The sequence below is a fragment of the Microtus oregoni genome, unplaced genomic scaffold (assembly GCF_018167655.1).
Source record: "Microtus oregoni isolate MIOR12 unplaced genomic scaffold, Mior012 000085F_ref0000168, whole genome shotgun sequence".
Lineage (NCBI taxonomy): Eukaryota > Metazoa > Chordata > Mammalia > Rodentia > Cricetidae > Microtus > Microtus oregoni.
The window spans coordinates 3383948-3408443 of record NW_024544551.1 but is presented as its reverse complement, the minus strand read 5'-3'; the positions used below and the strand labels follow the sequence as shown (position 1 = coordinate 3408443).

Genomic DNA, 24496 nt, shown 5'->3' with positions numbered 1-24496 from the left:
GAGTGAACCACCTCATCAGCCCCGTTTTGCCTTATTTTTTAAGACAATAGGTAAAGTTTAACTAGTGAAATATATTTCATAATCATGGATGATAAGACCTAAAATTTTGTAACTTCTAAATTATATAAGAAATAATTTGGGGCAAACACTCTTATAAATAAAATTTAGAGATCTGTAAAAGATTATATAAACACTCCCCAAATTCACACATAAAAGGAAAGACAAGCAATATATTTTTTAACTTTCAAAAGGACTTATTTAAATAGGCTAGTTAAAAATAAAAACAAAAATTTTGGCAGAAAAGGCATCAATCAATCAATCATCAAATGTGATTTTTTTCCCCTGAAACACGGCAATTCTGGACTGCTGCTCTTTCCGTCTCCTGCTCGCTTCCCAAGAAGGGTGCAGAGGAGCCTGCACCTGCTGCCTCACACGCTCAAACCCTCTGCGTGCACTCTTTGCAAACTCATTCTTGACTGGAAGTTCATCTTCTGGAAAATCTGGGAAGAAAAAGAAAAATTGCAACTAAATATACCTGAAAAGGACAGACTTCATCTCTTCACACCAATTACTAAAGAAGAATTTCATTTTACTTAGACAAAATATCTCACAATTTAAAGCGGACACCCAGGCCGGGCGATGGTGGTGCACGCCTTTAATCCCAGCACTCGGGAGGCAGAGGCAGGCGGATCTCTGTGAGTTCGAGACCAGCCTGGTCTACAGAGCTAGTTCCAGGACAGGCTCCAAAGCCACAAAGAAACCCCGTCTCGAAAAAAAAAAAAAACAAAACAAAACAATAAAGCGGACACACAGCAGAAATCCTTACTTAGTGAGTCTATTCTTAGAGTAGCATCAAGAGAGCATGCAGTTTTGCTACAGCCAAAAGGAGCCAATACAAAATGATATTGCTAATGCTAAGACACCCCATCTCCACTTGTGTGGGTACACAATTCAATAACTATTAGGAGACGACAACTTTCATCCTTTCCCTGTGGCACAGTACTGCTTATCGGCTTGAGCAGTCATGAATACACACCTGAAGCTTTACTCTTCGGGGCCTGTTCTCTGGGATCCCTAAAAAAAGAAAAAGAAAACAAAAAACAAAAACAAAACACAACATTAGGAGCTAAAAGACAAAACAAATCCTCTGATGACAGAATGAATGATAAAATTCACCCTCAGCATTCACTTGCTCACTCCACCATCAGCCAATAAAATAAAATACCTACACACACACACACACACACACACACACACACCCTTTCCTTTACATAGGAACTTTACATAGGAACTTCTGTTCAATGGAAAACAATCCATTTCGTCTATCTTGCTCTTGAATACTGTCTATATAAAGAACTTCAAAAATTTTTTAAAGAGGAGAATGATTGATAATGAAAATTAGCATCTACATTTTTAGTGCAGAACCAAGAAAAATCTAGAAATCTTTTGGGCACAATTGAGTTAGATAGGTAAATATTTTATTTACTCTCAAGGCTTTAACATTGTTTGAAGTTCTTTTCTATGCTAGGTTTAGAAAAAGTATTTACATTGTATTATTTTATTAAAGAGTATCTCTGGCCAATAAATATACAGAAAAAGGGTCATTACTGATGATATCAGCTAGTCACAGCCTCTAGTTAAAAATTGGCCAGTATTCTCTATCAGTGAAGAGTGATAAATGAAACTCTCTAGGGGACAGCTGTGAAAGTGGCTGTCAGCAGAGATGAAAGGCAATATCCCAATATAAATTGGGTGGAGGAAGGCAGTCGCATGTACTAAAACATGGGAAGGAGCCATGTTTGGAATGGCAGCAGCTTATCACACATTTATCAGAAAATTCTGTTTATCAAGACAGACATAAATATTTTTAAAGCTTTACATTAAAAAAATAATCCCAAATTTTGAAAGTCTGATACATAGAAAGAACAAAACCACAACTACGCAGGCATGTCTCTGGGATTGATGGACCCTTTCTCATGATGCTGGGCAGTGTACCACTGCTGTATGTGTATCTCTACATGCTCCCAATTATGACGACGAAGAAAGAGTACCAGCCCAAAACCCAGCAAGGCTAACACAAAGCAGGTTCATGAGGAGTTTTTCTCCCAGGCTGTGAGGATACGCAGCCACTCCATATAGTAAACAAATGAATTACATCAGTTCAGAACAAAAAATGCCCTTACCTTCTGGAGCTCTTAGGTCCAGATAAAGAGTGGAAAAACACGGATTCTAACTTCCGGGCTTCTGGGATCAGCTTATGTTTATCATTTCGTGTATCCCAATGGGTTTCAAGGGTATTAGCTTTGGGCGAGACCTTTGGGAGGGGTTTCTGTTCCTTAGCTGAGGACCGGACACTATTTTCCTTCTTTCGTGTCCGTCGGACTTTTCCAATGAAGAAGTCATCACCACTGTCACTGTCCTCGGACGCAGAGGACTGTTTGTAGAACCTTTCTTCAGTGCTGTCGTCGAAGTACTCCTTCTCACTCTCACTCACCTCTTCCTCGCTGCCACTATTCTCACCAAGGGTGCCTTCACTCTCTGTCTTTGTGGTTTTGGTTGAGGCTTGCCGTTTTGAGTCAGTGGATGACACCTTCTGGTGTGCAGAAGTAGCCACGGCATCCTTTCCCGAAGGCATCCCTGGAGAACATGGAGTGGCCACTGCTTTGGGTCCATGCTCTATCATGGCTGTTTTTTCTTTTGAATCACTTTCTGCTTTCTTTGTTACTGTTTTAGCTTCTTTTGCTTTTGCTCTCTGTTCCCTGCCAACAGTTCTCTCATGATGCTGTGACTCGCCTGCATCATCCTTTGAACACCGAGTGTCCTTACACTGGCTTTCTTCTGAAGTATTCTTTGATGACTGAGCTTCAGGAGCATTCTGCCTTGCATCTTTGAAGGCTTGCACAGCAGCTGCAAGAATATAGTACATGACTCTGTTTCAGCATTGGCACAAAGTGTCACTGTCCCCACACAGTACTGCTTTAGCTATGTGGAAATATTTGAGAACTGGAATCTACAGTATGTATGGAACAGGAGTTTGAGGTCACAAAGAAATCTTTTCATTACTTAAATACCAAATTCATAAAAGGAACACTAGAAAATATCCATCTTGAATTGAAAAATGAAAAAATTACTTTCTTCATGGCTTTGAATTATCAAGTAAAAATATCACTGAAAGCAATAAAATGACAACATTAATTTATGTTAATGCCACTGAATTAGTTTCAGGCCTAAAAATAAGTGGCATTTAATCTTTGACAAAGCACTTAATTTCATAAACATATTTTATAAAAGATGCATAAAAATTATGTGACATAATATGACTATCAATATTTAAAACTATTCAACATGCCTGTATATATATTTTCTATAATTTTTACATATAACACATATTAAAATTTGGGAAAATACAGATTTAATCTTTTTTATATCAAAATCTTTTATACTTATAGACGCATATCCATAGCTTTATACATTAAAGATATTTATCATCTATCCAAAGTCATATATCGAAATGCATTAGGCACACTATTATAATTTAACTCCTACCTTTTAGCACATCTACTTTTTTCTTTAGAAGAGGGTGAACTGCTAATCTGGCAATTGCTCTTTCAGTTGCAGTAGAATCTGGCTGAAAATTGAAAGCAATAAATATACAGCATCAAAATTAACCTGTCACTATTGGAAATAACTGAATTGATATCTATCAATCTTTGTATGTCTTAGGTCACAGACTTTGCAAATATTCTCTCTAGATAAGTTACCCATGGAATCTACTCTAAAGACAAAGATCACATTGATAAAAACATAACTCATCTTTAATAATTAAAATGTTATAATTTAAGTCTATAAAAACTAAAAACTGTGCCAGACATCATGGGTTCTGAAAAAAAAAATCATAGCTTTTACTTTCAAAGAGTTTAAATGTCTAAGAAAATGAAGTTAATAAGAAAAGATTCAATTACTGTATTAGTGCTAAGTCATGAGGACAATAAGTAAGTCTCACTTAATGGAACCTAGAATAATATGGTGTTCTCTCTTCCTGTTTTGAATGTCTTCTTTCTTTAATGTATGCCCAGAACACAACCTGGTACATTACTAACACTTCACAAATATTTGATTACTGGATAGGAACATAGAAGCATGTAGGATTTATTGTGTTCACAAATTAAGACATTCATGACACATGTCACTTTTTTACATGGCCACTGGGACCGACCTCATCCACATTCCTAGCTCTAGCTCCATCCCGGGATCAGGCTGATCTCCATTGGCATGATCTAAACAGAGATCTTTAAAGTTCCTCCTAAGGTCCTCCTACAATGCTTTCCATTTCCCGAATATATTTTCCCTTCTAGGTGCTCAGATAAAGATTCTGCCATCAGTTTTCCTTCCTTCACATAGCACAGGACACCTTAAAGTTTAATCTGGATTCCTAAGAAGGCAAAATTTAATATTTTAAGCATTTCTTTAATTTTATTCCCAAGAAAGCAAACTTAACATCTCAAACTTTTATTAAGACTTTACTTTGACAATATTTATTTCAATTTTAGAATTCAAATATTAACAAAAGACTATAGGCCAAGGGCTTTTATTTTTTCTCAACAAAACAAACCAACAATCTTGACTTCAAGATCATTTAATTTAGCTATGTAGAAACAAACTGGATCTCAAATTCAGGTTTGTGTATTTGGTCTAATATGCCCCATAAGTTTCCTCTAATTCACAAATCATTAGTGACAACTACAAATTATTGTTTAAAGTCCACTAAAGTCTTCTTAGAAAAAAAAAAAGGAATAAAAACATTAGTGAAAAAAACCAAAACCAACCTAAAGGCTTGCAAGTAGTAGTGGGCACAGGCCCATCTCTTGGCTGCTCTGCCGTCTGCACTTGCATGTGTGCAGTGCAGAAACTAAGGGGCAAGGAACCCTGAAGACCCACCCTCCTTGCTCGAGTCCCTCTATCCATTTACAGACTAACTGTTGTGATTCTAGTTTAAAAGGCTAAAACTTCTCCACAAATGATTAATCCAAATCACAAGGTGATAAACTTCATCCGAGAGGCAATGCCACAGGGACACATAAAAGGAGCAGACCCCGTGCAGTAATTCAGGGCTGCATGAAGCCTTCACAGGGTTAGGCTGGATGAAGGAAACCACAGCTTTTCCTTATTTAAAACTGACACAATGTTTGCCATGGAAAATTCTCAGGAAACTGTGGTTTTTCACACACCTCCAGTTTCTTTCATTTCAAATAAATTAAACAAAAAAGTGGAAAACACCCTCATCTTTTAATGGAAAAATTTTATTTTGGCAATTGGGTATTTATTATCAACACAAAGGCATTTGTTATTCAATTTTGAAAAGAATTCTTCAAATATCCTCTGGATGAAAACAAGTGTCTAAGAGAGAAAGTTCACTTATGCGCTGCACTAATTTCGGAAAGGTCACCTAAATAAGCTGGAAGAGTATGAATATTAATGCTTGTAATAATAAACTGGGACTAAGTTCCACTCCACTTTATCTAAAGAAATAAATCAACAAGTTATATTGTCAATGCACAGCTCTCACCGTAGAGAGTGTAAGAGGCAGTTTACTCTGGAGCCATGGCCCAAGTACACAGACTTAGGGAACCCCAGCATGAAAGCAGTTTCATGCCATTCTATAGTTTCAAAGAACAAAGACATTCGTGAATCAGGGTGCGTAAAAACACACTGGGGCACATCAAAAAGGCAGTCACAGTTAGGAGCTGTTTTAGGGGGTTAAGGACCCTTTGAGAAGCAAGGCCTACTGACTGGCACCACTAGTGAGCCTGGATGTACAATGCTGCCTGTATCCATATTGTTTGTTTCTGGACCCATCAAAATGTAACCATGCCTCACAGGAAGCCACTGTCATGGATGGAGAAACCTTAGCTACCATGCCTTCTACATCATGATGGACAGATGTAATGTTAGAGTTATCCTTTCAGACATATAAGTGCTACTGAGGCACTGACTGTGAGACCCTGGCTAACAGACTGCTCTCTGACAGATGCTGTACCAGACAAATACCTATCAAAGGAGGTGTTAGAGACCAGATATCCAGCTCCTCACACCTACCCTGACTCTGGGAAACACTTGAGCACCTGGCTCTCAGATGCCAATCACTCTCATCCTCAGAAAGTGTAAGAGACTCCTACTCCTGACCTCAAGGGCTCTCAATTCTTCTAAGAGACCCTGCAAGTTGTCCTCTCTGATGCTAGGTTCTGCATTCTCCCCGGAGACTCCATCACGCTGTTGCTGTGCATCTGCCTATCTATGCTACTGATACTCTAGTAATAAACTCTATACCTCCAACAATCCATCTCAGTGAACAATAGCTCCTTAATTTTTTGAGCCAAAATATATTCTGTTTCTGTAGTACTTTATAGAGATGAGAAAAGAAATGGATACATTCCAAACACAGAATGTTTTTATGTCTTTGTTAAACATACAATATAGCATATGAAAAACAATGATAAAAAAAATGGAGGGACTGGAGAGATGGCTCAGCAGTTAAGAGCACTGGCTATGCTTGCAGAGGATCCCAGTTCAATTCCTAGAACCCACATGGCAACTCACAACTGTCTGTGGTTCCAATTCCAGGGACATGCAGGCAGAAACAACAATGCACATAAAATAAGAGTAAGTACAATAAGTCTCTTAAAAATAAATAAATGGGCTGGGTGTTGGTGGTGCATGCCTTTAATCCCAGTATTTGGGAAGCAGAGGCAGGTGAATCTCTGTGAGTTCAAGGCTAGCCTGGTCTATAAGAGCTAATTCCAGGACAGGCTCCAAGGCTACAGAGAAACCATGTCTCAAAAACCAAAAATAAACAAAAACAAAATAAAACAATAAAAATAAATGGAAAAATAAGAAGTAGAAATTGATGTTTAACATTGCATAGTTGACATATAGTTTAAGTAGGCAGAGGGCAAGATGAATCTTTCAACAAAACAACAACACACTCCTTTAACACTGCCAAGCCACTGGACATTAATGACAGGAAAAGATGAATTCTGGGGGAAAGACCTGAGTATCAAGAACTAGGAGAAAAGATACTTTAACTTTTGGTAGTGGTTTAAGTTAGTTTCTTATAATACTTTCCACTACTTCATTTAGCTATGAAAATTTGGTAATGGAGATGAGAAAGAGGCGAATCCGGAAGACAATGAGAGAACACTAAGCAGCAGATGAGGCGCTCCACACAGGTACTGTGTCTCTACCACACACATACCTTTTTGCAAGTTTTTTCAAAGTTGATATCATCACCAAGAGCAGATTTAGTTATGACATCAGGTTTTAATTCCTGTGAAAGAAACCAATTTTAGTAAATCTATGATCATTGTGATTAAAATTCCTTTTGTATCTTGATTTAAGAAACCTGGTATTTAAAATGTTAACTTCTAGAAAAGGAGTATAATATCTATCACAGTTAAGAAATTACCACACACTAGAAAAGCTATGACAAATGCCTTTAAGTGTTGTGTCGATTCTGATCTGATCACATCAAGACACAAGTTCAGTACATTTTCAAGGACTATAGGTAACCCAAAGATTCATATGCAGTCAGAAAGTCTTTAAATGTCAAGCCTACAAAAACAAATACAATAAATAAACAGTTTTGAACTTGTAGAAACGCAAGGAATACTATATACATAATCCTCTGTAGAAGGGTACTCTAAAAGATGAACATCAGCCTGGGAGAAGTAACTTTATTAGCAATACTTGTAGTGAGTATGGATTTGCAGGTTAGGAGTAACTGTACTGATACAGAAGAAAAGCACAACAGATGAACCCATTACTTTGACTACAAAGAAAAATTGCAACTGGAAAAACAGCAGAGGAACAGAAGGAGGTTGTAGAGGTCATTACTTTATACATATGGAAAAGTGGCAGGAGCCAAAGGAGGCCATTAAAATGGACAGACTATAAAGAGAGATTACCCAGAGTACCTGGGTTCAAGTCCCAGCATCCGCATTGCCTCCCACAACTGTTCCAGCAATATAGTACCCTCTTCCATCCTCTACGGGTACCAGGACAGAATGTATCCATAACACTCATACTCATCAGAGAACGCTTAGAGGTTAAGAGCACATTCTCCTCTCCCTGAAGAACAGAATTTGATTCTTAACAACCCATAACACGGCTCACAACTGTCTGTACCTCCAGCTGCAGGGGATCTGACTGATACCTCTGGCCAGTTCAGGAAACTACACTCACATGCACATGCCACCATGATTAGAACTAATAAACCATGAAGCAGGGCCAGAGTTCCCGAAAAGAGACCAGGAGAGGCTACTGGTCAAAGTGCAGCCCACTTGCAGCAGAAGAAAGACCCCAGCAGTTTAGAGACGCCAGTACCATGGGGTAACAGCCATACAGCAGCAGCAGCTGTGGAGTGGAGCCTGTCTGAGCCTAGGAGACAAGTTGTGTGTGCGGCAGAGAAAGGAGCTGGGGAAGTAACCCAAGACCTTTGAAGTAGTCAAAACGATTCCAGACATTAGACTGCAGGTTATTTTCACTGTTGGGAGTTTGATTTTGCTTTGTTAAGAGAAAAATGTGTACCCTAGCTTCCTCCCTCTTGAAATAAGAAAGCATTTTTGATTTTACAGAAGCCCAGAGACTGAAATTTTAAAGAAACTTGGGTGTTTTAAAGAGACTTTTGAAGGCTACGGGGCTTTTAAAGTTATTTGAGTTGCCTATTAATTTGACATTTTAGAGATAAATGAAAAAGAAAGGTTTCTATTTAAATAGTGATGTATTTGCATGTGAAACTGGCAAGGCTAGTTTCACATCAAGTCGACACAAGCTAGCACTATTTTGAAGGAAATCTCAATAGAGAAAATGCTCCCACTAGATTGGTCTGTGGGCAGTACCATACTTGGGCTGATAGTCCTAGGTGCTATAAGAAGGTGGGCTGAGCAATCCATAGGGACCATGCCAGTAAGCAATGGCCCTCTATGCCCTTTTCATTAGCTCCTGTCTCCAGGTTCCTGCCCTGACTTCCTTTGATGACAGACTGGGATGTGGAAGAGGAAGTGAAATAAACCTTTCTTCCAAAGTTGTTTTTGGTCATGGTGTTTTTATCACAGCAACAGAAACCGTAACTAAGTTAGTAGATAACTGAAGCGGTCATGAAACATACGTGCAAAAACAAAGGCTTAAAAGATATCGGTTTTACATAGGTACGATAATCTATAAACCACTGTCTCTTATACACAATTATTAATCCAACTTACTCTCTTTTAGCCAGTTACTCCTCTATTCTCCTTTCAGTTTCATCATTTGAGAAAACACAATTGCTCAAAAAAACTTTCAAAAGTCTTTGAAATGGAATGATTCCTGCAATTTAAGCACCTGCTAGACCTTTACATCTCCACTCATTCCGTAACCAGTAATGCTGGCTACTTTACTAGAGACATACACTAACCATCTGTGTGATGCTGCAGCCAGGGAACTGAGATGGAAACTAAACAATGAGACATAATAACATCCATTCTGAAAAAACCAAGTTAAGTAAAAAAATAAAAATGATGCTCAAACACTGCAAGCACAGTTCAGTGTACCAGAGCTAGAGAGAGCTGAGAAGACTGATCTGCGTGCTGTCTGCAGTGCATTCTCCTTACCAGAGTACCGAGTTCTAGGTACCTCATATTTATGCTTTTAGTTCTAAGTGTCTCTAGTGTCTTCACTCTGTGGCATCTCCCTAAAATCATGTTAGACACTAAACTAATCAATCATTCCCCTAGATGTGAACACCTTTTAACTTATGTCTGTTCCCAACAGAACAGCACACCTGCAGAGACATCAGAAATCTACAGCACACACAGTTTCAAACTAAGATGTATAAAACCTGCACATACAACATGGAATTCTAACAACTTTTTTAGAAACATCCTTTACATTTTAAAGTTTCTTTAAAGTTTATGACAATTTTATGACTAATCAGACATACGATCCTTAAAAACTAAGATGCTTTCTTAGACCATGATGAATAGAAGAACCAATGTTCCCCAAACCTGCAACTTCTATTATAATGTACTTCAACAATTATGAGGGTTTAAAAAAGCAAATTTCACTCCCTAATTCCCCCCACATAAAAATGATAGATTAAAGGCGTGGCTGCTCTAGAGAGGAAAGGGGAGCAGGTAAAGGGGAGGTCTACGACTTTACTAGAAATTGCCAGAATTAAAAATTGGAGCAATTTTCCTTGCTTGAAATAATTTTTATTTTATTCTTAAAGATTAATTTATTTTATATATGTATGAGTGTTTTGGCTGGATGCAAAATTTTTACATTAACAATTGACGTGCTTTGGATGCTTTCATGGTTATTAGGATACAGGGAAAAGTTCAGATTTCCAGAATTACAGAACTTGAAATCATGTGCATGCAGTGCCCACTGAGACCAGTAGAGGGTGCTGGAGCCCCTAGAACTGGAGTTAGATTCAAAGCTGCCACATTGGTGCTGGGATTTGAACCAATGTCTTGTGAAGAGCGGCCAGTGTTCTTAAATGTGAAGCCATCTCTCCAAACTCTATTAATTTTTATATTCAAGAAAAACACACATTAATGAGCTTCTCTTGCTATCACAACATATTAACTTCATGTGCATAGTACTGGTGTGCTATAACATACAGAAAAACCCGAAGTACATGATTTTCATCATAAAAATTATTGTTATATGTTCAAGTTGATATGTATAAATATTTGAAACTAATCTGTCTCAGTGTTGCATGCTTTTTCTTACTTGTGAATCCTAAAATTTATAGATACATAAAATCACATATGTACTGATGTGGGATTTCCTTCTGTATGCTGTGATTACCATTAATGAATATAGAAACTACTTTGGACCTAGGGCAGAACTTAGCTAGGCGGGGAAAACTAAACTGGATCCTGGGAGAAAGAAGGGCGGAGCAAGGAGAAGCCATGTAGTCCTGCCAGAGATAGACACAGGAACTTTACTGGGTAAGCCACTGCCACGTGGTTTTATACAGATTAATGGAGATGGGTTAAATTTATATGTAAGAGTTAGCCAAAAAGAAGTTAGAGCTAATGGGCCAAGCAGTTTTATATAATATAGTCTCTATGTGATTATTTTATATAATATAGTCTATGTGATTATTTTATATAATATAGTCTCTATGTGATTATTTTATATAATATAGTCTCTATGTGATTATTTTGGGGCTGAGCAGCCGGGAACCAACAAGCAGCCTCCACCACCAATGTACTGATGACTTTAGGGCAGAAGCAGAATTGTCCTGGAACCATGGGGAAAGCTGACAAGAGGGATTTTAAGCGACTCACAGGGAATAATACGCACTAAGTACATTGTGTACTTGCATGGAGAAAGTCTTATGTTACAATATATAATTTTAAAAGATCAATTTAGGGGAATGGAGAGAGGGTTCAGTGGTCAGCAACAGTTATTGCTCTTGAGGAGGACATGAGGTTGGTTCCCACCACACATCTGATCGCTCACAACTCAGCTTCTGGGCTCTGCTGCCATCTCCTAGCGTTGAGTACCAGGCACACAGACATGCAGGCGAAACACCCACAGACAGGAAAAACATGAGTAAACAAATCTTTAAAAAAACAAAACAAAAAACCCTAAGCTTAAAGTGTTAAACCTTAAGCAGAAACAATTAAAAATCTGTTTCCAATTCACCCCCAAACTGAGTTCATACCCATTTATAGGAACTGAATTTACTGCTGCTTTTTTTTATTGCTATTTCCTACAAAATATGCTGGTAATAGTTTCTTCTTTTCGAGTACCCATTATATCCTACTGGAGTTACAATAGCATTGCTTGTTCAAATTTTTTTACATTAATGGTGGAAAGTGCTTTGGATACTTTCATGGTTATTAGGAAACATCCTGACAAGGTGAAAAGTTCATGTTTCCAGAATTACAAAACTTGAAAAATCAAAATCAAATAAAAACAAAACCCTTCCCCCCATTCCGCACAGAGCACTTTCTACTTCTAAATCTTTTATACCTACTCAGATGAGAAGGTTTATTTGGATGTATCAATTCCAGAATCAGTTCTTTACTCAAAATCTTGGTGTGTACTGTAACCTCATCTGAGCATTTCATGTTTACTAACTCATCCTGCAGCCTGGCCTGCTTCCCCCAGGGACAGGAAGTTTCAGAGGACAGACACCACTTACATTTGAAACATCTGCTTGTATTTAGAAGAGTAAGGTGAGGCCACCATATGCTTGACATAATGTCCTCATTACAGGACCTACAATGAAACAATATTAAGGGGTCAGGAATATGGCCTATTCAAAGCTCAGACTTCTAGTTGAAGAAACTGCATTCCAGGAAGCAAAGTGGGATTTCCATTTAAAAACTACTTTTTAAATGGTGTTTCCGGAGTATGAGTGGGGCAGTATATATTAATCTCTGTAACACCGCCAACATTTCCTGTTGATCATTTCAAAAGTCACAAGACTTTAGGGTCTTGTCCACTTTAAGAAGAAAAGTTCTATGTTTTAACAAATGAAATAGTCCCGGGATGGTGAGATGAGTCAGTGGGTAAAGACACCAAGTGCAGAGACTCTAGTTCGATCCCCTTGACCTACATCACAGAGAAACATGAGATCCAACAACTTTAAGTTGTCTCTGACCTCTATGCATCTGCCGCGTACTCACACATGCAAAAACAAACAAATAACACTGCAAAAACACAAAGTTATATGGCCTTAGGACACTGACTAAGGTGACTTTTATATAATGAAAAACTAGCTTTTTTTAATCTTTATATTTCTGACACTTAACTTTATTACTTACTAATAAGTAATAAAAACCCTCAATTTCATATCCTTTTAGTAATAATAGTTTAGCATCAAAAAATGCTGTATCAAAAGCCACTTAACCATCCATATGCCAAGCACATCACTACCTGTTAGGAGAATTAACTGAGGAAGCCGACTCACTAGTTTAAGACACCTTCCCTGAGTAGGAATGCTGTGAAAACAGACCACAGCAGAAATGTAATAAGCTATACTTAAGGGGGTCAATAGTTCTGGAATCAACGGTAGTGCTGGGAAAGGTTTCTTAGGACTGGTAACATGAAGAGTAAGGTGTTAGGGACCAGGGAGTAAGGTGTTTAGTAGACAATGTTGCTGCCATGTAAGTAGGAAGATTTGAGTTAATCCCCAGCACTCACACAAAAAGCCAACTAAGTTTGTTGTACTACCTTGCTTCAGTTTCACCTTTTGGTCTCCAGAGTAGTAACATGGGGATCTTTAAGTTGATAAGCTGCCTCTCAGTGAGAAAAAACTTGTTTTAGAAGCCAGTGTGTACATTAACATCTTAAGAGTATGAATACTATCAGAAACAACATCAGAGAAGCATCCTTAACACTATATAAAATTAGAACCTATCATTTTACAGAATCATAAAGATCTGGTCCCTGTATCCTACACTGTGGCCAAAAAGAAACTACTCCCACTTCTAAAGATAGATGGGGTTTTCTCCATGAGGATGACATCTTGCACCAAAATACCGTATTATCATACCAAGCAAGTATAGAACTATGTCGTGAGCACAACTATTAAAGTCTAGTGGTATGTGAGCTAAAGAAACAACTCCTCCAGAAAAATAGTAAGTAGAGGTTCTCCTCCAAATTTAATTGTGTGACCATGAATCTATTGTTTTGTGGTTATTTCTCTGATACTCCCATATGTATGAAAAACACTTCCTTACAAAATTATGAAAGACCTTTCAACTGAAAAAAAATGATAAGTATATTTACCCCTTTCAGAAAAGATATGTTCTGTAAAAGTACCACAAATCAGAAATGAAATTAAACACTTTAGCTAAGTAAACAAATAGTTGATCTAGTATTCCTAGTCTGGATTTTTATATTTAATTCAATTACTGCCATATTTAAATCAATATAAAAAGAGATTAAAAACAAAAGAAACAAGATAAAAGTCAGACTGGCCAACCCAGAATAGCCTAATCCCCACCAGGAATTCAAATACGTATACTTATTATAAAGTATATGAATTCAATACACAGCCAGTAAACTGTGGCTCTATGTGGTAACGGCAAGTGTTCTCACATAGCGGGAAAGACATATGTAGTAACGTTGCAAACATCTCTAGGGTCTGACTTCCCTGTTGATGAAACTAAAGAACAGAAAACAAGCTTCATATACAGATCAGATACGACAACTCGCTAACTAACAAAAGCATATTATTGAGAGTTACAAAATGCAGGTGTTCTAAAGATTCTAAAGACCTAAAGGAGTCACTTGTCACCAAACTCCTTACAGACTGCAAGTCTGTTATGTGTACTGAATTCTTCTTTCAGAGAAATCAGCAATTATCTAGTGGTTCAAAATCTGTGAACAACTAAAATTACAAAGACTAATACTTAGAAGAAATCACAGGAAAGGATCTACCAAAAGGATTTTATATCTGACAATCCTATAGGAGTGACAACTACTAATAAATATGGGGCTCTTTATCCCCAAGAGTCACTGCCCACCCCCGTAGTAACAGGGATAACTGCATCCTACTCAACACTTTCACATTCCTTAAAAAGGGCAGTGAATAGCACTGATAATTCAACTCAATTAAAATATTGTTAAAGAATTCTTTTGTTCTTTTATCTAAACCAAACTTGAAAGTTACACTAAATTATAAAAGTCAAAACTTACACAGAAAATTACCCTGCAATTAAGATAATTGCTGGTACCAAATGTTGTTTTTAAGTTCAGCAATAAAAAAAAGTCTTCCAGACATTTAATGGTATGTCATTTTGTAAATGAAAGTTTCCACAAAAAAAGGGCAGCAAGAAGACCTAAAAATTATGCTAGTGAAGAGTCTTACTGAAAAGACGACAATATGAACCATGTTGGTTCAACACTACATTTATTTTAAGTTCTACAGAACCTCATAAAACGCTGACACCACTACACAGAAATTTATTGAGTTGGCAACAGGAGAAGCATGATGTCAGCAACCAGCATCACTATCCCTGTTTCCAAATAGCACAAACCCTTTAACTACTGACCTTAGTTTAGAATACACGCCTCAGTAACAGTAAAAATAAAAGCCTTAGACATGAGGCATCATAAAACACAAATGAGTTTAGTTTGGCAGTTTCAACTCAAGTTAGTCTAGTACTTAAACAACAGGGAACGATGCAAGCTTCCACATATCACAGTTTTGCAAACGTGCCACTCGTCACCAAGTTCAGCCACACAAATAAGCCTTGAGCAACCCAGGAGTCCTTAAAGAGGCACCATGCACACAAGACACGGGCTGCCAGGAGAAACAGCACACAACACCCACTCGCATGCCCTTACCTTCATGGCGTGAATTTCTTCAAGCAACCTTTGGGCTCGTCTCTGATTTTTCAACAGTGCATCTTCAGTGCCCCTGCAAAGAGACAATTATTACCAAGGAAAACATGAGCTTTAGAGACATGTCATAAACAGTGTTTTAAGTTTTTGAGAAAGCTATGTGACAAGCATGCACCCTTTACTGCTGTTTTCAACCCCCTGCCACACACACCTGCTGTCACTGTGTTGGAAATGGGAGGAGACACACGCTATACTGGAATCATTTCACTGGCTGGTCGATTTCTCTAGTCTTTTAATGACAATGTCAGTTACAAAAACTCTGTTTAAAGTAATAAAAGCCTCCTAAGACACAACTAAAGGCAGGACAAACAGAAAACCACAAACCACACGTTTAATGGCTATCTAAATTCTTGTGCTTAAATCCTAAGAACTGCAAACAGCTTTTCATTGACACTACTGATGCTGGAAATAAAAAATATTCTGTTATTCAAAAACATCACAGCATATAATAAACTGATAAATATTTCCACAAGATACCAAAAAATTTCAAAATACTATGACAAAGAAAGGTGAATGAAATAAAGTCATAACTGATACATAACTGATACATCTTAGACTTACTAACACTCAGAAATAACTTCTAGTTACATAAAGCACATAAGGAACCCTGCAAGCAATTTCAATTTGGAAGGAGGAAAGGGAGAACTTTCTTAAAAATGGAAGATATTATTCTGTATCTTAAGCAAGAAAGGTTCAATACATACATACAAGGTCACGCTGAACAGCTCACTCCACCCTAGATCATATCATAGAAAACTTCAGAGCTGAGTGTATACTCATTTTCCTCTAAAATACTTTTGACATTTTATTAGTTACAGGATTATTACTTCACACAACTAACTTTTTGGACTTCAGTCTGCCAACACTCCTGACAAGTTTTCGGATAACCAAAACTCGAACTCGCTTCACTTCCTTTCTCAGCTTCACAACCTTAGAGGAAAAAAAGACAAAATTAATGGGAAAAAAGACATTTTGAATATTATTACACAGAATCCTACAAGCTCTGCTTGACATTCTCAGACTGATGCAAACTTCTTCCATAAACAGTCTAGGACACAAAGGTAAAAAACTGTACATTCCAGGGATCGAAGGAGAACCACTAGGATTCTATTTTTAAAGACACAACATTTCCAGCAATTAGCATTTTACTGTTATACTCAGTTAGGATTGGACCATACTAAATTACGATTTTTCTATGAGAAATACCTTTCACCTCTGAGATCAAAGACTCATCTTTATCACCTTTCTTCAACAGTTTCATGGAACTGTTTGGATGTTCAGGGCTGTCTCTTAGTCTCTGGCCTCTGTGCTCGTACCGACCATCACAGCTGTTACCCCAGTCTTCTTGAGATAGGAAAGTCTTCCCATGAGCCTGTTACCATCTATTCTTCCTGACTGGCTCAACATCATTTATGAAGGTCACAAATTTCCTCTTATTGCAATTAAGGGCACCTCTACAACTTACTACAAGAACATTAATGTCTTACTTTTAATCTAATTATGTTTAATGTGTCTCCCCCCCAGATACTTCCATGAAAGTTAAAAATCTTATTTTACTCAACATTATTTCTAAACATTTAAAATAGTACACGGCATATAGACCATGTTCAACAAAACTTGCTGAAAACCAGAATAGAGCACACCTTTTGTTCATTTTCTGCTTCAGATGTCTGCTATATTAAAAGAACATAATCACAATCTTTCCCACTAGAATACAGCAACATCTTTGAAATTTTCTTTTTGTTTTTACTATAAATTTTCTTCAAGGAATTAAAGAACCCCACAAAAACCATTAACCATGAACGCCGAGTCTTTTACTGCCCTTTCTCACAAGCAGAAGATAGGCATTGGGGCTACATCGGCAATCCCATTGCTTGGGATGAAGTGAATGAAAATACCACAAACCTGAGGACAGCCTGTACTGCATGCCTGGTCTGAAATAAGCCAGGACTACAGAATGAGATTATTTCAAAAAACAAAACAACAAACTAAAAGTTGAGAAACAGAATCATAATAGGTTATGATACATTGCAAAATTAAGTCATTTATGAAAAAAAAGTACTATCACATGTCAATTTAAAACATTAAAACATATTCTTCAGTGCTTAACCTTGCAGGTTTATGAAATGATAATATAACACTTACTATTAATAGCAAACTTAACTAATATATCTCAGCAGAGCTGGTCCCTAGTTACATTCCAATCACAGGAAAGCTAGTCTCCAACTTCAAAACTCTGATTTCAAAAAGGGTATGCTCGATATTACTTGGTAAGAAATTCTGGAACAAAGAGAATGCTTTTTTCCATAGTCGCATTTCACACCAAACCAAACATGTTTTTCTTGTTTAACTTTCTCAGTATCCATGTACAGGCAACAGACAAATTTAAGTATAGCACATAATAAGCATTCACTATATATAAAAAAAGAAATTTTTGATTTTCTCCCTACTTATTACTCTAAAAACTTAGCTTTACTTTTGTAAAACATTACCAGTGCCATTTTTGTGAGGCCATTAAAGGCTATCAATTCATTTGTCATCCAGGAATTATAGGGCAGAAGGCCTGTGTGTGGCAGAAGGCCGTCACAGTTCAGCAAATTCTCTAACCAAAAGCAAGCAGAACTAGCTGGTATCTATAGTGAACATACCTATGACTCTGGCACTCAGAGGCCAGGGCTGCAGAGTTTGGACTTTGAGGGCTAGACCGGACTACCTAGCAAGGTCTTTCTCAAAAACTAAAGAATGAACACGTATGTGCACACACACGCACACACATGGAAGGAGGGAGGGAGAGAGGGAGAGGGAGAGGGAGGGAGAGAGAGAGAGAGAGAGAGAGAGAGAGAGAGAGAGAATGAATATGCTCTGCTCCTCCCAGTTCCAGAGACAGTCACATCTGATGCAGTGTGTGAGACTTGAGTCACAAGGGTGAAGGTTTGAGTGAACAGATTTGGCCCTACTGGGGGCTTCCTTCTTGTTTAGCAAAGTGGATACTGTTGCCATAAATGTACTAACTCTTCACTGAACTCAACTACATGGTCTGCATGTTCCAGCATAACTCTAGCCATAGCAAGCTCAACGGCAAAGTCAAGGCTGAGAAGAGGAAGCTTGTCATCAACAGAATGGCCATGGCCATCATCTTTCAGGAGCGAGATTCCACCCACACATCAAATGGGATGATGCTGGTACTGAGTATGTTGTGAAGTCTATTGGTTTCTTCACCACCATGTAGATGGCCAGGGCCCACTTGAGGGGGGGCCCAGAGGGTCATAATCTCTGCCCCTTCTACTAACACTCCCACGGTTGTCATGCGTGTGAACCATGAGAAGTATGACAGTTCACTTAAGATTGCCAGCAATGCTTCTTGCACCACCAACAGCTTAACCCCCTTGGCCAAGGTTATTCATACCAAGTTTAGCATTGTGGAAGAAATCATGACCACAGTCCATGCCATCACTGCGACCCAGAAGTTGTGGATGGTCCCTCTGGGAAGCTATGGCATGATGGCTATGGGCTGCCCAGAACATCATCCCTGTATCCAATGTACCAAGATTGTAGGGAAAGTCATCCTACAGCTGAATGGGAAGCTCATTGGTATGGCCTTCTGTGTTCCTACCCACAACGTGTCCGCCTTGGATCTGACATACCACTTGGAGAAAGCTACTAAGTATGATGACATGGAGAAGGCAGGCATACTAGGGCCCACTAAAGGGCATCCTGGGCGACAGTGAGGACCAGGTTGTCTCCTGTGACCTCAATAGTGACGCCCACTCTTCCATCTTTGATGCTGGGGCTGGCATTTTTCTCAATGACAGCTTTGCAAAGCTCATTTCCTGGAATGATAATAAGTACATATAGCAAAAGACCTCATGGCCTCCAAGGAGTAAGGAACATTAGCCCACCCACCCTAGCAAGAACATAAGAGCAACATAGTTGCTGCAAAGTCCCTGTCCCAACTCAGGCCCTGCAGTATCTTCCTCACAGTTTCCATCTCAGAGCCCCAGAAGAAGGGGAGAAGCTTAGAGAGCCTCACTTTCTTGAATACCATCAATAAAGTTTACTGTACCCACAAGAGAGAGACAGAAAGACAAAGAGAGTAAGAATGAACAAACTACTCCAACCAACCCCCAACTGAGATAGTTAGACTATAATGCTGTTTAGGTGTGAGAAAGAAGAAATTAGGTAAAATAGGTAAGGAGATAATAGTGGAAACAAGATGAATAACAAGTATGAAGAGTTCGAAGAGAGAAACTGAAGTAAAACTCTATTAACTCATCTTTACTCAGGCTGATGTTCCAAGCAGCAAAAGAAAGCATTTAAAATAACCCATTAAAAGATTGAAAATTCACAGTGAGAGTGTTTCTGTGCTGGCAGTGAGATATGACTAGAACTGAAGTAATCTACATCACTTCTTGGATAAATAACAAAATACAATAAAGTCAAAACCTAGCATTCTTATTAAAAAAGGAACAAATGGGACTGGAGAGATGGCTCAGAGGTTAAGAGCATTGCCTGCTCTTCCAAAGGTCCTGAGTTCAATTCCCAGCAACCACATGGTGGCTCATAACCATCTGTAATGGGGTCTGGTGCCCTCTTCTGGCCTGCAGGCATACACACAGACAGAATATTGTATACATAATAAATAAATAAATATTAAAAAAAAAAGAGGAACAAATGGAAAGTCAACTCAAAGAAGAGAAGGAACCACAAACAAGCAAAAGCTATCATGAAAGGAAGGACGTTCTGTCCAAAGAGTTCTCTAGCTATGCACTAAATTCTTTCTGCAGTCCAACATTCCACTGCTGGTAATGATCACAGACAAGGAGCAGTGTTTTGCAATGTGAACATCCTCTCTACATTCCAAACATTCCTTAATGAACCATTTACCCATGTTTACTTATATAAGCTATGCATCTCTTATAAGCTAATGATTAGTGATAATCCACTTGTGAGAAAAAGAGTTATATTCCAGGATTCATGGTGACAAATTTTTAATACTACGGACCATAGACAAAATTCAGCAGTTTGAACTGACTCTTGCTGACTATCTGCTATCTAGTGAATTAGCTAATTCCCAAGTAATGCATTACTTTGTCATGTTCTTGGATTCGAGCAATCTTTAACAAAACTGATAGTTATTAGGAAAAGCTGAGCACATCTGTGGTACTTTAGAATACATTGTAACGTCTGCTTATTCACTCTTGGATATACAGAAATCATAAACCTTAGATCACAGGGCTAGGGGAAAACAGGCATGCTCAGAAACTGCTGGAAGAAAAGGCAACTTCTATAGTCTTTATGGAGGAAATTTTTGCCATCTTTAATAAAAATTCTACATCTGAGAGTCTATTAGAAGCCATGTTTCAACAGTAAAGAATCGCACAATATTTTCCATGCTCCACTTATTAGAAAATGTTTCTGAGGATACAATATATATAAAGAGTACACAAAAAGGACATACATATTTCTACAGTATAGTATCACAAATGCAAAGTTTAAAAATATTTATCAATACTATACACTAGCTATAGAAATAGTACAAAAGAATGAGACATATAGGTGAGAAACTACACCAGAAGAGTAATAATTACCTCCAACGTAGAAAAGAGAAGCTGGTGTTTTAAGTATGATGCAGAAAAATCTGAGAAATCTTAAATAAAAGTAGGTTACAAAGATATATGTTCTATCACTTTCACAGTTATGAACCTTATTATGCCTTTATAAGGAAACTTTAAGTTAGTCATCTAGATTATAACTTACTGTTGAATTATTTTTTGATCAACAAGAATTAAAAAAAAATCTAAAATGATGCATGATTGCCTATAATTTAGCCACTACCGAGCTTATGCTGCCATCTAGCAAAACTCATGGGAACAGTTAACAAGCAAATAAGATGGTGTGTTTTTAAGATGAGCATGTTTACCACTTTAATAATTTTCAAATACTAAGCACCTATAATATAAATATTTTGTAATGTCATATATACATGCAAAGGATAAAAGCTAGCAACAGGTTTCTTGAGAAAGTTGTAAGTGGGACTGGTGAGAGGAAATTCTAGATCCTGGAGTACCATGTGTCAAGGACCTAGAGCAGGGCTAGAAGGAGCCAATGCAGCTGAGAACATGGGTTAACAGGGACAGGAGAAAACAAGGCGGACAGGTGTCCTTATGTTGTTCAATTTTATCCATAAGCAAGCCAGTGGGTTTAAAACACAGAAATGACCTCTTAAATCCGAGCTGAAGAAAAAACTGAGCAGCAGGTAAGACGATCAACAGCGCCAACCCCAGTAGCTAGGAGGAGAGCAGAACAGCTCTGTCGGGGAATATTCTGGATGGCCACAGCAGCAGAGTGTGACACACTGAGTCTCAACTTTTCACATCTGCTTCCTTTTGAGAGTAAGCCCTTGCCAAATTTCTATGACAAAAATGTCAGGCCTGACAAGCGTTTTCTAGGCAGTCACGTCAGGCCTGACAAGCGTTTTCTAGGCAGTCACGTCAGGCCTGACAAGCGTTTTCTAGGCAGTCACGTCAGGCCTGACAAGCGTTTTCTAGGCAGTCACGTCAGGCCTGACAAGCTTTTTCTAGGCAGTCATCTTTGCTCTTGCTTTCGTCATGTTTCTCAGCCTTTAGGTAGGTCAAGCGATAGTCATGCGCACAAAAATTCTGAAGCTGTGACATACACAGGACAGTGGTCCCATAATAATTTATCACCAAGTGACAGTGATGTCACAATCATTAAGGGTTTTGTGGCTCAACGACATAATTACCCAGTGCCATGTATTTTCGAACCTGTTTCCACTAAGTGACTCACGACTCCATTTGTATTCTTATTTTGATCTGAATGATGACATCAACATTTCCACTATTTTCTGTCATTCTTTATTCGGTATCTGTGAGGACATATTTAATTTAAATTTGGGCTATGTATGATTTCTCATTTGGTAACTTCATCCAATCACCCAGGAAACATTTTTAGAGCATGTATGTGTCAGGGGAACATCCTTACATGCACACATGACAGAAACAGGTGGTCACATCACTGAAAGCAATCTAGTTAAAATCAATTAGTGAATTCTTTCTAATGATCTTACTTAGTTATTCTGAAAAAGCCTACAAGTTGCAGAAGTGGAAAGGAACCTTGCTGGACTGATTACCTGACATCGTGACCCTTGAAATCAAAACCCGACCTAAATGGTACTATCCCTTTCCCTGAACTTCCAAGGACAATTAAGATCTTTCACAGTTCATACATAACTTAATGAGAAACACCCACCAACAATTTTCTTGCACAAAATACAAGTTTAAATGGGTGAAAAACATCAGGAAATTCTAAACATCTAAACACCTTGTTTCTCCCTCTTTGATACTTTGTAACCCATTACCTACTGAAATGAAGACTCAATATGGGGAGGCAGAGACAGACGGATCTCTGTGAGTTCGAGGCCAGCCTGGTCTAAAGAGCTAGTTCCAGGACAGGCTCCAAAAAGCTACAGAGAAACCCTGTCTCTAAAAACAAAAAACAATAACCAAAAAAAAAAAAAAAAAGACTCAATCGGGCATAATACGGTGACATATTTGTTAATTCTCACCAGTGAATGCTTTCTAGCTGTTTATTATTCAGAGTTTCCTACCACCAACCTTTTTCTGCTTAGAAGAGTCCCCGTGCCTGCAATGTCTTCCAAGACATCACTCAATTATTGTCTGCAATTCCTGTAGAGGGCTCCCCTAGAAGATTAAGGACTCTATCACACACCTGACTTTGCTTCTGCAAAAACTTCTGCACAATTATTTGGGGGGGGGGGTAGAATCCTCCTTTATTCTCTATCACAGGTTACTGGAAAACGAAAAACAACAACAAAGAAATCCTACACAGCTCTGTAATTGGGACAGTGACCCGCATAGAAACGACAAGCAGGGTAAGGCACTCTTTCACGATACGCAGCTGTGAGGTGTCTGTTCGATTCTCGTTCCTCCAAGCTTACGGTGTTTGGGATGCCATGTGAACGTTGGTAAAAGCATGTACTGAAAACTCTTGGTGGGCCTGTAAAGACTAGCACTCCAGTGGAGGTGGGTGTGAGACGAGAGAGAATTAAGCGCGAAACCAGGAAGAGATATACAGGGGATAAGCGAGTGCAAATGGCTCTTAAGAGTTCAGCTGGAAAGGAAACATCAATGGGACCGACACTATCAGGAAAAAAAAAAAAGAGGTGTCCGGAGTGCGTACAGGGTCATTCAAGATCTGTAACTTGTAACACAAACCGTGCTGCAGTTTGAATTCTCTTCCCTTCAATTCTGACAATCAAGAAAACGCAGGTTTACTGAGAGCTTACTCAGGGCCAGGCACTGAGCTCAGCAAATTTAAACCTTACCCGCTTATGAGCAAGGGGCAATCGTGGAGCTACATTCTACAGAGAACAATTAAAAGTGACCGTACACCGAGTGACCTCCCCTTCGTCGCAGGGACGGAAGTGTGCGGAGCCTGAGACCAGGGAGGGGACCAGCGGCGCGTGGCTGCCGTCTCCCGACCCGACGGGTCCTCGGAGGCCGCGCTCCCCACCCACGCGGCGGGACTCCGGAGGCAGAGAGGGGGCCCTACACCCCACAGTCCCGGCCCGCGACGCTCACCTCGTTATTCAGGTTCAGAGTTCCCGGCTGAGGCTTTGCAGCCGGAGGAAGAGGATCGGCCGCCATCTCCGCACGTGAACTCCGGAGGTTACACCGCGGCTGCGCAGGCACGCCCACCGATGGCGGCCTCTTCCGCCCAAAACTCACAGTCCTGCGCGCAAACGCCTAAAAAAAAAAAGAGTCGGGACTTTCCGGCGGTACCGGAAATGGGAAGGGCCGGAATGGAGCGTTTCCGTGGAAACCAGGCAAGCGAGCGCTCCAGTGGGCGTGGTATTAGCTGATGTTTGCAGAGAAGGGAAATTTTCCCGGGGATTGTTCCACTGTGTTCCCTTATAGCTGGAGGGTACTGAGGAGGAGCGGAGAACGTTTTCCTGAACAGATCAAGTTGCTTGAGTTGCAGATTTTGCTCAGTTCTAAAATCTAGCGCTTGTGAAGATTTTTGCTCTATCAAGGACATCTTTTTAAGAGCC

General features: G+C 38.9%; 1 protein-coding gene across 2 annotated transcripts; it reads right to left on the bottom strand.

Annotated features, from left to right (window-relative positions):
• Positions 1 to 210: 210 nt before the first annotated feature.
• LOC121441950 (serum response factor-binding protein 1-like) lies at positions 211 to 24105 on the bottom strand. 2 transcript variants are annotated; one of them, XM_041643372.1, is made up of 9 exons: positions 24027 to 24087; positions 23040 to 23126; positions 16247 to 16335; positions 15349 to 15421; positions 7253 to 7324; positions 3547 to 3628; positions 2184 to 2907; positions 1037 to 1074; positions 211 to 500 (listed from the first exon to the last, which is right to left on the bottom strand). In XM_041643372.1, the coding sequence occupies exons 4-9, from the start codon at positions 15352 to 15354 to the stop codon at positions 316 to 318; spliced, it is 1107 nt and encodes a 368-aa protein (XP_041499306.1). In that variant the 5' UTR covers positions 15355 to 15421; positions 16247 to 16335; positions 23040 to 23126; positions 24027 to 24087; the 3' UTR covers positions 211 to 315. The 2 variants fall into 2 exon arrangements, with proteins under 2 accessions (XP_041499306.1, XP_041499305.1); XM_041643371.1 differs by lacking the exon at positions 23040 to 23126 and having other exon boundaries at positions 24027 to 24105.
• Between the last annotated feature and the right edge of the window lie 391 nt (positions 24106 to 24496).